The sequence below is a fragment of the Melozone crissalis genome, unplaced genomic scaffold (assembly GCF_028551555.1).
Source record: "Melozone crissalis strain CALT ecotype California unplaced genomic scaffold, PUWL_Pcris_2 ptg000013l_1, whole genome shotgun sequence".
Taxonomy (NCBI): domain Eukaryota; kingdom Metazoa; phylum Chordata; class Aves; order Passeriformes; family Passerellidae; genus Melozone; species Melozone crissalis.
This window is the reverse complement of record NW_026535791.1, coordinates 26,961,796-26,978,096: the sequence shown is the minus strand read 5'-3', so window position 1 is coordinate 26,978,096 and position 16,301 is coordinate 26,961,796. Positions and strand designations below refer to the sequence as shown.

General features: G+C 41.5%; 1 protein-coding gene across 2 annotated transcripts in view; it reads right to left on the bottom strand.

Annotated features, from left to right (window-relative positions):
* SLAIN1 (SLAIN motif family member 1) overlaps window positions 1-8,129 on the bottom strand; it is a 49,421-nt gene extending 41,292 nt beyond the window's left edge. For both annotated transcript variants that reach the window (XM_054271641.1, XM_054271640.1), the window contains exons 1-2: window positions 7,681-8,129; window positions 4,488-4,627 (exon numbers count right to left, since the gene is read on the bottom strand). In XM_054271641.1, the coding sequence (XP_054127616.1) occupies window positions 4,488-4,627; window positions 7,681-8,129 (589 nt within the window). The remainder of the gene's footprint in view (window positions 1-4,487; window positions 4,628-7,680) is intronic.
* Window positions 8,130-16,301: the final 8,172 nt, after the last annotated feature.

Sequence of the window (16,301 nt, the reverse complement as noted above, 5' to 3'; positions counted from 1 at the left end):
GTTGAAGCATATTCCATATCTTGAAGACTCATTCTTTCACTATGAACCTGTGGAAAGTGGAAGAGAGTTAGGATCAGGGGAGAGAACACTGCCTCTACCTGCATAAGCCACAAGTTACACATCCAGGTAAAACCTTCTGACTGGGGCCCTACTAGCTGTAACCTACCAGATTTTTTTTTAATAGGTAAAAAGAACACAGTACTATCAAAATAAATCATTTTGTTTGGTCTCCACACAGTTTTTCTTCTAGGTATGTTGTATGTTCGGTTATCAAACTTAACTGGTATGCATCACTGGGATACAGCACAATAACAAATAAAATTCCTCTAAAAAGAATCCTTGTTTAGTGGAATCTCAAGCAAAGGAGAGAAACTGCAATGGATCTGGTTCACAACAAATCTTGTCATCCACAGATGACATAACGGCATTCATCCTGAAGCACAATAATAATTTAAGAAAGAAAACAGAGTTTACCTCCTTAAAACTATGAACTGTTACAGCTAACTGCAAAACCTACATACTTCAGCTGCCTACTGTTCTTAAACATCTGAAATGAATGGTGTTTCTGAGTAAGAACTCATCTCAGCACAATTCTGAATTGAGCCAATATTTCCTCTCTGGAAGGCTGAATTGGATGAGTTACACTTTGAGGCCCTGCATAAAAGCTGAGCTCCTACAGACTGACTCCTTGCTAAGCCTCTTAAGTCCTCTGTTTATCCACCCGCCTGCTTCAGAGCTTTTTCAGAAGTGAAGTTAGGCAGGGTATCTTCAGCCAGGGTGTCAGTCACCACCACCTCATCACTCTCAGAGGGGTTATACCCATCTGCATCAGCTAGGAAGTCTGTATGTCACATCCCTCTGCTCACTGAATTAATGCATGTCCCAACATCTTCAACTACTGCTAAGAAGACACAGAAGAGGCTCTACCACACCATTAAGACTGTTAGGTGGCCCTGTTCACTTCAATTAACCTAAAAATATAAAATAAGACAGCAAGACTAAAATCCAAACAGCAAGCTAATTGACCCGACAATATATAAAGAACTGCTGCAAGCACAACAAACCAGAAAGGTTTCAAACAAAAGATAACTGATGAAGAGTGAGAACAAAGATGCAATCCAGTCCAGCCCACAGAGATAAAACAACTGAAACAAACAGCAAACAAATGTTACCTCAACACTGTAACTGCTCATGGAAAACAGGCACAATTCCAAGCAAAGATCCTATCATAGGAGGTTACATTAAACTTTCATCCTCCTTAAAGCTAGCATGCCTAATCCACAGAAACAGGGTTTGTAATAAGCCTGGTTCATTATAAACATTATAAAAGCTTTACCTACTTAGTAGTAGACCAGAGGAATGCTGAGAAGCTTGCCCAGGTTCTCAGAGTGGCTCACAGAAGAACCACCTGCTGGAGACCACCTCTGTGCTTGTAATAAATCTTAAGGATTTATGCCAAAATGAATTCTTAACTTCCACCATGAAATACTCACAACAGTCATTTTCGCTAGAAAAGAAACAGGCTGGTGAGCACAGCAAAGTGAAAAGAAAATACCACCATTCAATTGATTTTTTGGCCTGAAAGACCAAGTAGCTGTTAGACTATTTCACTGCCTTGGACTGCCCTGGCAGAAGTCTCTCACCAGACTTTCAGCCTTGTTATGAGATACCCTAATGCTAGGATATTGCAAAAAACAAATTAAAACTTTTATGACAATCAGGATGTAACACATTAAAAATTTTCAGGAGCAGGAATAAATGAGGGAGGATTAAAAATCTTAGTAAGAAAATCAGAATTAGTTACAGCTCAAAAATATGACTGGCAATTATTTTTTTTCCTTTTGGCTCGCAGCTCTTCTCCCTGCATGAACTTATTCAGATATGCTGACTTTGCAGTCAAAAATCAGTTTTTATTGCTTTTTATTTCCATGTGCACCATGGTGTCTGAAGAGCTATAACAACTAAACTGGTTTAATTTTTGGCTAATGCACCATGCACTAAGCGAATTCTACCAATAAGCCATTTCAGAAATCACACTCTGGTACACTATAAATGTTTTCTGACTGCTCATTTAATAGTTCTCAAGTACTTCAGTGTTAACCATTGATACAGAGCCAAGCAGAAGAGGCACAAGTAGATTTTAAAATACCTTGAAAATGCCCTTGCAAGGCATATGGCTAAAAGGGGAAAGCAGCATTCAACTTACAAGTACGAAGTTTGAAACTTTAGCACCAGAAAGAAGAATGCCATACTTAGTGAGTCACTTATAAAATTAGGATGGATTATGTGTACATATTTTCACATGTATAATACTGACTGAGTGCCCTGCAAAACAAAACATGGCGAAGTCAGGTTACAGAAAGTTTGCTGTACTTCAAAAACCAAATTATTATATTCTTACAAAAATCTCGCATCTGGTTGAAAAACTAAGGAATAAATAAATATAGTGGAATTAACTTCTAAAAATTTAAGAGTAAGAAGGATGATGCTTGCTGATTACGTATTACTTAAAAAGGCACAGGTGCTAATAGAAAATATTTAGAAATATACTAGTATTAATCAAGTCTGAACTGAATTATTAATTAGAGCAATTTTACCAAAGAATTGATGCAGTAGAAATACAAGTCTATTCACTCCTTGAACATACTGCTCCCACAATAGGTTTTATTTATGGCACATAATTTCTCAAAAACTTTTTACAGAGCTCAGGAAATTCATGAGCCAATTTCCATGAGTAGAACATATGGATCAGAGTAACTCACTGTCAACATAACTCAGTGACATATGCCATTTGCTGTGACTTCTGCAGAGAGAGACTGAACTGATAACTATAGAGTGATTTTAATTTGAAACCTTTATTGCCTATTCAATTTAAATAAATCCTTCGAAGGGGGAAAAAAAAGGTCATGCAGTCCTCTTGCTTGTTTCTACACTGACATTACAGGCTTGACTCAATTGTCCACACTTGGATGTGCCTGCCCACCTGAGAGGCCCTTGAGGAGGCCAAGATGTCATTAAAGAACAGTAAAAGCACAGGACCTTTGGAAAGTCTGCATCTGTGCTGAATAGAAAACAGGGCAACAGGCCATCTCCAAGGGCACTAGTTACCCATGTGGGGCAATCTGAGCAGAGCTTCTACAGCAGATTGCACCTCACTGTGGGATGCCCAACCCCACACAGCAGCACCTTCAGGTAAACGTGGGGTTGAGTGCCAAGCACTCACTAATGCCAGTGGACTCAAGAGAGCTACTAAATTCATTCTACAGTCAGCACCTAAATCTTGTCACCTGAGTAGCCCCCCAAATTCCTCTGACTCTACACACAAATCTTCCATTGATATTCAAACATGACACTCAGCTCACCCTACAGACACCTGAACTCAAGACACCCAATTAACAAGCCAAAGTCCACCCTAAAACTAGATGGGATGATCACCAATGTAGGAACCACAGTTTGGCCCACGTAACTTGAGGCAAATAGGCTCAACTAAATATTTCCAGATCAATAATCACTGTAGCATCTTTTTTTTTTTTTGCAGTCAATGCAAAGAGGCCAATGCCTTCAAAGCCTGATTCACTCAAAACACTTGATTTTGGATAAGATTTATCCAGCTACCCATATACTCCAAAGCATACAGGAAAATACTCAATCTCTCTTAATGATGGCTGTAGCTAACTTACACTGCCATATGTTCATGCTGTCATTAGCTTTATTCCTTCTTTTGTCATGTTCATGTATTGTTCATTTTCCTCTTCTTTCCTAGTGAGTTACAAACCTTAATATCCTTCCTTAACTGCTCTCTTCAACACCACTTAATACAATCTTAATGAGACCCCAGATGGTACAAAAATAAGAAAAGTGCTGTCTGATATTTATTTAAAACAAAAGTCAGAGCACACAGAGAACTCCACAAGTTCACCAGCACTGATCAGCCATCAGACAGATTCCAGTACCTGAGATTACAGAGAGGCCAACAAAACAGCACCACAGTCAAGTTACAGCTCTTTTTGGTGGGTGCTAAACTCAGCAAAGTTCTAACACTACATCATATGTTGATAGATATGTCAGTAAAGATTTATAGCCCCATGAGAACTCTGACTTTACAAAAAACTACAAGCACCCTTTTCCAAACCTCAATAGATATAGCAATAGTGAAGTTAGCAATAGTAAAGTAAAATCAGTATTTTCTTGCCAGGAGGTCCTCTATTTTAAGCTCTGGATGAAAACTGACAAGTTAGAACAAGTTGTGCAGGAGAAAAAAAATGGATAACAAAGGAGGCATATACTTTCAAAACTGCATGATCAGAAACAAAAATATTCAATGATTTGTTAGCATTTATGTAATGAAGGAAGACTTGCATACATATGAAGAAACTCCACATCTGCCATGTGTAAAGCCTGCTAAATCGTGCAAACAAAATAGAGGAGTGAAACACCAGACCAGAAATGCCAAACTCCTAATAACAGAATTAACATAATAAGATTACCTTGCTCCAGTCTAAAGCATAGGGAACGTTTTGCAGCTTCTATCTCAGGAGTTGGATGATCCAGAACACGTCTGCACCACTGCAGAGGAGTCAGTGATTTGTCTTGAGGAGTGCGAGTCTTGGTAGGCAAGACGTACAACCTTAACCAAAACACACAGAAGTATCAGCAAGATATGCAGTACTGCAAAGCTTGCTTTTGTATGCCCACTTTCCTATTAGGTCACTAATAACTTATAACATCCAGAGCCCTGTAAGAGGATATCTAATAAAAAGAAACATATCCTGAAGTAGAAGAGTTTACATTTCTTTTCTTTCTTCCCTCCTCAGAAAAATAGGTGGCAAAATATCAACTCTACAGGTCTGGCATGTCCAAACAAAGTTCAAGTAGATTACACATTAAAATCTTTTATCTAATGACTACCATTGTCTAAATGTCAGCACTGCCCAAAGTTCAAGTGTATTAGGTGCTGTACACACACCAAAGGTGCTCTTTTTTCCCTATACTTATATTTACTGGAGATTTAGATAATTTCAGCATCTGAATTTATCTTCACACAGATGAACCAGATGTTGTTCAAGTCAGATTTGTAATGATTAAAAAACATTCAATGAGAAAACACTGAAAATCTATTTTCAACATTCAACACCAGCAGAAAAGAAAAAGCACATATGCAAAAAAAGGTAGCGTATGTGCATTATTCTCAGACAAGAGTTGGCAACTGATCAGTTGCACATCAGGAAAGCAGGTTTCAAAGCAGATTTCATGGGAGAATTCTTGAGGCTGAGATCTGGGTTGCTGCTGTCTTCCTAGCAGATTAGCAGGCACAGCAGATGCCAACTCACCTGGCAGAGTGCAAATCTTCCAGGGAGCAAACTATTCTTGTCTGCTGGACAAGAGTCCGACTCACAGCTCCCCGGCCTGACCACCTCCAAGACACGGGGCTAGGGACACCCAGAGCCAGACTCTCCAGGCACCACAAAAACACTTCACAGGCCTTAAAGGGACCTAGCCTGTACAAAGGGGGAGTGAAAGGCAAGACCGAAAACTAAACAGGATTTTGTCCTTCAAGGGGTCGCTAACAGGTAGCAGCAGCTTTTCACCTTCACAGTTTTGGCTCAAGAGCTACCCAAGTCCCACCAGAGCACCCCTTCTCCAGTGGCTGCTCCATGGAGTTCTTTGCCTTTGAAGTCAATCAGCACTGTTTATCCAGCTCTCAAGGAACAAATATCCTCACTATGACTGCCATCTCCCTCTCTTGGCAATCCCAGCAAAGATCAACTACTGAATTGCTCTGAGGAGAGGACTCATTTCCCCAGACTTCCTGCAGTGCCTGACCACACGTTTAAAAAATGATGCTGAGAAAACCAAAAAGCAAAGGAAAGAAAAGCTTTCAGGTTTCCTGTTAACCTGCAGAAGTCCTTCAAAAGCTAAACATCTGACTGATGATATTCCTGTGAAAAGCTGAACACTACAAAGTAGTTTCACTTGTCTGCAGTTTGACAAGGTTGGTTGGTTGGTCTTGGGGTTTTTTGTAACTGCAGTCAAAAACAAAAAAAAAGGCAAGCAAAACACAAAACCTCAAAGGTATTTAAGGCCTAAAATTACAAATCAAAAACTAGGATATGCAGTGAGGGCTTTGGCTTTCCAGGTAGCAGTTTGCTTTAAAGACTGAGATTACAAAAAAGCCCCAAGCAACTGGCACCACACGCCTGACCTTTCATGGACAATGACGGAGATTTATCCTTGAACTAAAAACGTTCAACAGTTAAAACAACTACTCCTAGCGCAATAAATCTGTTAACAAATTGCTGTCGTGAAATTCTGCCTGTGGACACACACATATGTGACATACAGGTAAATTTTGGCACCCAAATCTAGGATTGCTCCCAGGGAGGAAATCAAATTGGAAATTTCACTATGGCACAGCAATGACTGACTACCACCATAAAACGGAAACAAGGAAAGCATTTTGTTTAACAAGACATTATCAAACAAATCTGATATTCCTTAATGCTAGGAAAGCTAGAAGTTGGAACCAATGTAAAATTTGATTTAAGTCTGGACTGACAAGTCCAAGCCAGCCCTGCAGACCAACCACACACACAATGAAGCAACGCTGACAAAAATTTCGACACAATTTGTACATGATCCTCAAAAGCCATTTCCAGAAACACGATATTGTGTACCACGAAGCACGCAGAACAACCAGAAATATTTCTGATATTAAGATTAATTTTTGAACATATCTCAGCTTCTTTATACTACATTTTATTCTCATCTGAAAATAACTTATAGCTTGATTCAAAAACTAACCTCATAAAAAGGAAAGCTATGTAGAAGCTTAGACAGATACCCTAAAACTTATTTAAATAAAGGTAATCTATATATTGCTATTGACACTTGAAAACAAATTGACGTTCCACATGGCTAAACGCCCAATACAGTATTCCAGCACTGCCCCTGTGATGCTCGCCCACGCTGCTGAAACAGGTTTTGAGGCACAAGCTATACTGATCTACTTATACCTCTACCTTGCAGTCTCCCTTTCCGTTTCTTTTTACGGGAGTGTAACCATTACGGGTTACACACGTTAACCAGTCCAGGTCGATTTCATTTTTTGCTCTATCCATTTCGCTATTCATTTCCGATTTATTCCATTTCCTAGCACCCTGCCGTGCCTTTTAAAGCTACATGGGCGCGTAAGATACACAATTCAGATCAACGTCTAAAGGACAAAAGCCCTCCCAAATCCCTGAAGATGGGAGTCAATTTGGCAGAGATTTTAGGATGAGCAGGCAGCGCTGCTCAGATCAAGGCTTTCCCGGAACGAAATTCCGCTATTTTTAATTCCTTATGTAAACACGGGGCTGAAACTAGGCTGAGATCTGAACGATATTCCTCGGGGTGGAAAACGAGCTCTGCTCCCCACGGAGGGCGCGACGCCCCGGGCGAGCCGAGCGGTGAAGCCCCGACCGGAGCCGCGTCTCGTACACGGGGCCCTTCCTCGGCAGGGCGGCACGGTTTGGACGGGGGGAAAAAAAGGAGAAAAAAAGCAGATTTCAGCCTAAGCGGGGAGATCAAGTGGATTTGGGGGCTAACGCTAATCAGAGTCGGGAGACCGTTGCGGGAGGCCCGGCCGGGAGGCACAGCCGGGCCGGGCCGGGGAGCAGGGCAGGGCCGAGCCGCATGTACCATGTATCCTCGTCCTCTCCGCAGCCGTCCTCCAGCTCCAGCACCGCCACCTCGTCCAGCACCGTGGCCGCCGCCCCCGTGCCGTCGCCGCCTTCCTGCCCGCCGCCAGCGGCCGGCGGCCCGGGCGAGGGCTTGAAGTAGGCGAGGGGCTCCGGCGGGCACAGCAGGGTGGGCACCGGGCTGGGCATGCACGGCGGGCCCGCGGCGGGGGGACTGGCGGGGCGCAGCCCGCCCGGGGCCGGCGGCGGGGCCAGCAGCAGGTGCGGGCTGGGCGGGCCGGTGGCCACCGCGGCGGCGGCGGCGCGGCTCCGGAGCTGCTCGTTCTGCTTCTCCAGCTTCCGCACCAGCTCCTGCAGCTTCTTCACCTCCAGCTCGGCGCTAACGGCAGAGCCGGCGCCGCTCCCCTTCACCTCCGCCATCATCGCCGGCTTCAGCAAGGCAGCCTCCATCCTGCCGGCCCGCTGCCGCCGCCGGCACCTGCTCCGCCGCGCCGCCGGAGGGCAGCGCCCGGCCCCCGGGGAAGGCGGGAGCGCCGGGCAGCGCCGCTGGCAGCGCCGGAGTCCGGCCCTGCACCGCTGAGCCGCCCGCCCGGCCCCGCTGAGCCGCTCCTGCGCCTCCCGTTAACGGCGGCGCGGGCGGGATCCCCTCCCACTCCGGCAGCCCGAGCGCCGCGCGCACGCACTCGGCAGGAACAAAGAGCCGCCCGGCGCCCCCGCCATCCAGCCCCGGGGAAGGGCGGCACGGACCACCTCCGAGGGGTGCCCCGGGTGCTTAAAGAATAAAGTGCCTTCCCCCAGTGCCCCCAGCGAGGCTCGCCCCGCCTCGGCCGCGGGCTGGAGCCGGCCCAGGGCGCCGCGCCTCTCGTGAGCCGTGTAATTAGAGCCTGGTGGTGTCAGGGTTGTAATTATGCAGATTGAGAGTGTGAGGGGAATGGGAATCACAAATAGAGGCTTTGTTGGGCTTGAAAGGAGCTAATTCAGCCAAAAGCCGCCGTTTGTAGGTTTGAAACATTCTGGGAGTTTTGGCACAAAGCGAGGAAAGCGACACGTTTTGGAAGTTGCGTTGGTGGTGAAGCAAACACTGAACCGAACATTGCTAAAAACTACGTAACTATGTTTTGGTTATGTATCGGAGAGCTCCTGAGGTGAAAGATGCCCTCGTATTGAAATGTCTTTCTTAACACAATCCAGGTACATAGGTGGGCTTGCAGCTTGCAGATCTTTGAGAGAGGTGTGAGTAGTGTTCACTTACAGTAGTGGTTTTGCGTTGTCTTTCATTCCCCAGCACTGTAGGAAGCCATTGCTTGTGTCCCTTGTGTCACCTGGGAGGTGAGCAGGGATTCAGTGTTGCCCAGGACAGCTCAGGCATCGCACAACCCTCGTTCAATTCATTTCCTCTGGCTACAGCTTTAGGGGACGACCTTCTGTGCCACAGTCCTAGGTCTCCTATGGCTCTGATATGAAATCAGGAACAAATCTCACAAAGTCAGGGCAGGTTTAGATTCGATATTATAAAATATTTCTTCATCAAAAGTGTCATCAAGCATTAGAACAGCGTGCCTGGGGAAGTGGTTGAGTCACCATCCTGCAGGTATTTGAAAGATGTGTAGATGTGGCACTTGGGGATGGTTTAGCCAGGAGTTGGCAGTGCTGGGTTAACACACTCAGTGATCTTTGATGTCTTTGCCAGCCTAAAGGATTCCGTGGGTCTAAGGGTTGTAAGTTGCTCAACTACCCACTAAAAATATCTGTTGGTCAGTCACTACCCAGCTCTTGAACATCAGCTTTAGGCAGAGCAGTAGCACTGTCAGCCACTGCTGCCTTCACTGCGCTTTGTGGCTGTCTCAGGTTTCTGGTGTAAGGAGGAACAGACAGTAATTCTCTGTTCAGGGCATAAGTCAACTTTGGAATCATCCAGCCTGTCACAATTTTGTCTCTTTTGTTTATAATCTGGAAACTTTCTTCTGCATGTGCACAGGACAACAGCACTATTGTTTGTCAGTCTTTGAAGCACTCTTGCAGTATAGATAATAACAACCAGTTCTAAAAGAATGACTAGAAAGGAAGCTAGGGTGGAGTACAAAGCATTGCCTTCCAGATGATATAATATCTATCAGAATAAAGAGAGTAAATACCCTCAGTAGCCCCCAGTGTACTACTTTGCAACCAGATAGCAAAGACAAAACTTTGGTTGTGTCTTCTCTGTCCCTTTGGAAGAAAGAAGGGGGAAGTGTTGAGTGTAAAAACCATCTGACCCCAATTCTACCATGTTTTATTAGAATGAGTAACATCATCCAGTTTTCACTACTACAGATATCTGTAATTTTTATTTGCACAAGTGAATGGAGAATTGAGCTTCTACATGTTTAGTCCCAGGCAAAATGTGTGTCTCTCAGTTTGTTATCACTAATAATGGTACTAGCCTTAATTCTTAGATGTGCATTGTTACTCCAGTAAGATTGCAAAATTATATAAAAGGATTCATTAGCAGCATATGTAATATTGAATTTATTGTACATCACTAGTGTACAATGAAAAAAAAAGCCAAGAAGAAGTTTATTATAATATCAGTCCTGGAGGATGCATTGAGGAAGTAGAGCTTCAGTTATATATCATAGCATTTTTTTTCACTGAAATAGTAGTTAGCATTGCAATAAGTTGCCCATGTAATTTATTACATTAGTGGTTCCACCACTCTCTCTGGAAGCATTCAAGAGGTGTCTGGATGTGGCAGTTGGGGGATATGGTTTAGGAGTGATAATAGTGGTGCCAGGTTGATGGTTGGACTAGATGATCTTGAAGGTGTCTTCAAACCCTGATGATTCTGTGAAATATCAAAAGAAATGGAGGCTTTTGTTTTTAATTTGAACCAAGGATCCAAAGTCTTTTAGTGCAGAAAAAAAAACACTAAATGGGTTTTTATTATTTAAAGTTTCAGTTTTCATAACAGGAATATGACAGTGTGATCTGGATATTGCATCACTAAAAATATCTTGATGCAGACACCAGTTTGGAGATACATCAGGAGACACATTTGAAGACTGGGCAGAGCATGTAGCATCATAGCACAGGATCTTAAGAGTCACCATGGGAATGCTTGTCCTCAGTTACCAGTACAAGCAGTTGAAAATTTTCAAATGCCCTCTACTGTTTGTGCCACCTACACAAATGTTGCTTGCAGGCATTCATTTCAGAACTCAGTTGCCAGAGAGAAAAAGCTTAGGACTCAGTGTCGTGCCCTAGCATGGGTACAAATGCATCTTCTCCAGAGAAATGCATTGATCACAGACATGATATCACCAAGAAAACAGCCCAGAGATTGGCTCCTCCTTGACTGGGACTTCTTAAGTGAGATACCCAGTAGTATGGGTAGAAAGCAGCTTGAAGTTGTGCATACTTCAGCCTCTATGCTCACAATCAGTGTGAGAGACTGTCTTTTTCAGGCCTTTCCTGTACAAGTGGATTTAGTAAAGAATAAAAATGCATTTCACTGTGTTGTATTTGTTGCTCTATTTTAAGTGTACTTGTAATTTCACTAACACATAATTCCACTAATAACATAGCTTCACACGGAGGTGCTGGCAGGTAAAATGTATGTTGGTGAATACACTGTCCCATGGTACTCAGGTTGGTCAGTTTGAATACTGCAAAGATGATTTGAACATCTTAGTCATTCAAATAGTTAACCTAATTGTTTGGGTTTTTAAACATAAATTACTCTCCTCCCAATATTGACATTACTAATAAATTGTTAATGAGTTCCATTCAGTATGTCAGCAATAAATGATGAGTTTGATAAACCCAGAACTCCATCAGCACTTTACAAACCGCACTGAAGGCTTGATGGTTCCATTCTTTTTTTTAAGGCATTGATAAAATGTGTCTAACCCCAACCCCAAACATCCTAATGTGCTATGAAACCTGTTACTCTTGGACTTGGGAAATCATATGCCCTAAATCAGTAGAAATCTACCATAGAATTCTACTTACACTGTATCCTCTGTTAGGAATTTCTGAATCAGTGTAGTCACTAATAGGGTGTCGATGCAGAGAACAAAGAAGCAGGAAGTCCGCAAATCCCATCTGCTCTTTTCTGGTAATAAGCTTGTTGCTTTATGCTGCAATAGCTGCAGGCAGGCTGGATCTGCCTTTCAGGCAAGCCAGTAAAGAATTAATTGCTGTAATCCAGTCTGGGCTATACAAAAGATGTGTAACAATAAGGTCAGAGCACAGACAGTAAACTTCAAGTCTTGTGAGATTATTTTAAAGTGCAGTTCCAGTCTGAAAAATGGCTGTGAAAGTTGTTTTATAAAAATAGAGCCACTATCATGCCAGCAGAAGTGCATCCTATCCAGTATTCTGCCTTTAGCAAGAGCTGATAGTAGCTTTGTAAGGAAAATATCTCAGAAACAAGAAAAATATTGAGGGATATTTTCCCTCTTTCAGAAGTCATTGAATCAGGACATCTGGATCATTTAATTTTGATAGCAACCAATGTGTAATAATATTCCATTTGCTGAGACCCATTTTCAAGCCATTTAAACATGAGGGCTCTACAACCCCCTGTGGCAATTAGAGCTGCAATTTAATAATGTATTGTTAGAAAAACTACTTCTTATTATCTACTTTAAAATCTGCTGCTTAGTAATTTGATTGGGTGCCCCTTAGTTCTGGTTTTCTGAGAAAGACAGAATGATTAATCATTCTCTATTCAGCTTCCCTTTGTCATTCATGACTATATAAAATTTAGATACTTCTCTTCCCAGCTGACAAGCCCTAATTTATATAGCCTTATCCCCACAGAAGTCAGGCCAAACCTTCCATTGTTTCCTGTCTCACTCCATAATGAAAATGGAATTTTCTAACCCAATTTTTTTCTTTCTATTCTCACTTCATGTTTTCTTATAAAGCCAAATTTTCTCAGTTAAAGAAATCAGCTTAACCAAAAGCATATTGCCTTCTTCAGAAACACTCATCTATTCATGAGCATACCTTGCTTGAAAGAATCTCCTCCAACAGATTGAAAAAATCTCCTCCTGTAGACTCTTCTCCAATATATCATACATATCCATAGTTTCTGTATTCTGTTATTTATTTCAATTTGTACAAATTAGCTTGATTAAAAAAAAAAAAAAGACTAAATTAAATGTGGTTCCCCAGAGCAGTTTTCGTGGTTTTTTCAAGGCTGATGTCCCAGCTAATGCTTCCAATTTGTTTGGCACCAAGCCTGCTTTGATTGGTAGGGTAAATGTTTGTGAGAAGTTCAACACTGTCACACTTGGGCTGCCATAGAGATTTTGCATAGATCCTAGACCTAGCAATTTGTTATTGTAAATTTATATGTTTACTCTGCATTATTTGAGCAATTAATCACTTTCCTGAAGTTACAGCATGTTTTCTTCATTCTCAGTGTGTCTTGCAAACATTTTGACTTCCTAGCTGTTGCTAATTTCATGCTAATTGACTTTTTCTTTCTTACACTGATTTCTTCTCTGAACTACCATGATTCCTTCGAGCTTTTTGCTTATTTAATTAATATTAAATTGAAGTACATTGTAATCACCATTAGAATGGATTTACTTTAAGTACAAATCCAAAATTGCATCATTTCAGTGAGCTCAAATTGCTCCAGTGCTTATGGTATCCAGAGATACTCTCTGTGAATTAAACTCAGGCTCTGCTAGTTCATAGATCCATCTAGACAGAATTATCCATGACAGCTCTTGTTCAAGGGGTTGTTATTTGATTGTTATCAAATTACTCTGACTTTCAAATGCTTTAGACTCCCTTCCCTTCCCTCCCCCCTTCCCGTCCCTTCTGTTTATTAAAAACAGAAAGCATCAAGCTGAATCTTGCAAATCAGGATGGGTTTCTTTCTAATGATCTTCATCGATAACAAAGACTAATTAGACTTTCAAAGAAGTTTGAATATTTACATTGTCTCCAGTATACAAAGATATTGGGGAGTATAATTTGGTTTACCACTGATGAATAAGAAAGAGAAGGTTGAGGGGGAGATGGGGTGTTCAAGGTTATTAATAAATGAGCTGATAATCTAAAAGTTTTTGAAACACTGTTTGAGTGTGAAGTGCTGAAGATCATAGTGACAGAAATACAGCTTCTCTCCAGAAGGCTAAAAATCCATGACACACCTTCTGCCAAGACTCCAGATTTCAGCTTGACTTATCTTCAGGGAACAGTGGCAGTTGATTCAGGAAAAATGCCTTATTTCCTGATAGAATGATTATAGGAATCATCTAATCCTGATTATGTTTTTCTTTTTTTTTTTTTTTTCCTTTTATTCATCTTCTGTCATCTTTACTTTTTCTCTATTTGCATATAGTTGGAGAAAGAGGAATTAATCAACTTTGCAAAAAAAGTGGAAAAAAATTACTATCCATGTTAGTAAGTCCATCATGTGGATACATAAGGGATATTTACAGTTTGCAAAATGTTAGTAAGTGTAGGCCAACAGACTCAAGACTTTATGATGCTGCAAAGTGGTTTAGAAGTTATCCTAAAAAAATAAACAGCAATGTGCCTAGCATTGGTTATGTGATGTACATAGGAAAAAATTAAATCATAAAAAATCCTCAGGCCAGCAGTAATTGTGTTTGAGAAGGCACATCTGAGTGGCACACCATGTCAAAGGAGCATGGAAAATTTGCAGTTGCTTGAAAGGCTTTTCTTGTGTCAAAGTGGGTGTGTTAGCTTTTCAGATAGGGAATTGTTTAAAAAAATAACTACCTGAACTTTCATCCAGGTTCAGTTTGGTTGAGCAAGAATCTTTGCTGACTATCGAGAAAAGTTCATGTAATTTATTTTTATAATTTATTTTTTACTGTCAGGTAGGATAGGAAAAAAAAGCCTGTAAAAATAATGTAAAAATTTGTGGGTAAAAACTTGTCCTTGCACTATCTATAACCCACTGAATCACAAAAGATACAGTAAAATGGCAGAGATACCTAGAAGGTAATTTAGGGACAGTTAGAAAACTTATGGACAAACTGTTCCATAAACTGTATAACTTGCAGAGTACTTGATATCTTTCCTGCAGCATCACTAGAGTGGCACAAAACCCCTTGCCCTTCCTCCTGCCATGCCAGAGCTCCTGGGTCTGGGTAGTGATGGATCTGTGACAGGCAGTGATGCATCTATCAGTCTTACTCCCTCTGGGCCCCTTTTGTCCATCTTTGAGATGTGCAGTCAGTGCTGGACACACTTCCAGGGCTGGGGGAGAGTTGGTCTAAAATCAGCCCTTTCTGGGACAATCTGGAAATAGAAAAAATGCAGTACAGCAAAGGTATTTCTTGAGTACTTTCACTGGATTGATGGAGGATGTATGAATTGTGGTTTTACTAAAGGAGTGTATTCTTCTTGGCTAGATCTTTTCTTTGTGTTTGCTCCAATTTCATAATGAGAAGCAAAATCCCTGCTATCTTCACTCCCAGTTTCATTTATGCTTCTACTGAAGAGATTCTGATTCTGAATTAGAAGGCAGGGGAGTTTTTAGATAGTCCTGGTGATCTCCAGATTAAAACCCAGAAACCACAGTTCTCAAAGCATGTGCCCTCTGGGATGTCTGAGAGATATCCCAAATACCCAGTCAGAGGAGGGCACAGACATCCCATCCCCAGTCTGCCTCTTCTCTAGAGTGGAAGAGGCAGAAAAAAACATTGTCCCTTCCCACCTTTTGTCCTTCAGCTTTCCACAGATGTCAGTCATGTCAGAACTGGTATGCTTGCTCCCAGACAGAATTTTGGTGTGAGAAAACCGGTATTTTGTTCAAAAGGCTTTTCTGTTACTTTCACATATGTTACTTGGGCAAATGGACAAAGTCAATGCTCAAATGCATTATCAATTGTGAAAACAGCTAAAACCAGTGTTCAAATGCAGTATCAGTCCCATACTTCTGTAGCTTTCCTAAATATTGTTTAACTATTTGAAATTACAGTGCTACAAGTGTGGTTAGCTGGATTCTCATTCTTAATTCCAAGATTTGAACTACATACAAGGATAATATAATTCAAAGTTCCATGGGTGGAAACTCCCTGGAGGAGTTATATCTTCTCCCTGGAGAAGATATGAAGACAGACCAATGTTTCCTGGAATATTCATCTTACAGTCAAGTTTGACTATTAATTTCAATGGCACCATTATTTACAACAACACTAGAACTGTTAAAATTCCTTAATTGACTTATTTGCATAACACTTTCATCTTTTTCATAATGTTTACTCCCTTTTCTGCTTCTTTTAGTATTTAAACATGCAAAAATGGCTTGAATGACAGAAGAAGTTTGTCCTTCCTTTCCAGAATTGATTGTGTCATCTTTTTTTCCTGGGTAAGTACTTTTAAAATGTTGACTACCAATTGTTTTGACCACAATAGCTGTCTAAGCTCCCTAAACAGATGTCTGATGACTGTACAACAATGCCAAGATTCAGACAAGTGCTTTTGGCATGATTATATTCATATATTGATTCTAGCAGGACCAAACCAGTCACTTTTAAGTCCTGGCACAGCCTACATTGCTGTAGCTGTCAATTTATAACTGACACAGTTATAAAAACCTCATGAAAAAATATTCCATTTCCAAGCGGCTTTCTTGGAAAGGGAGGT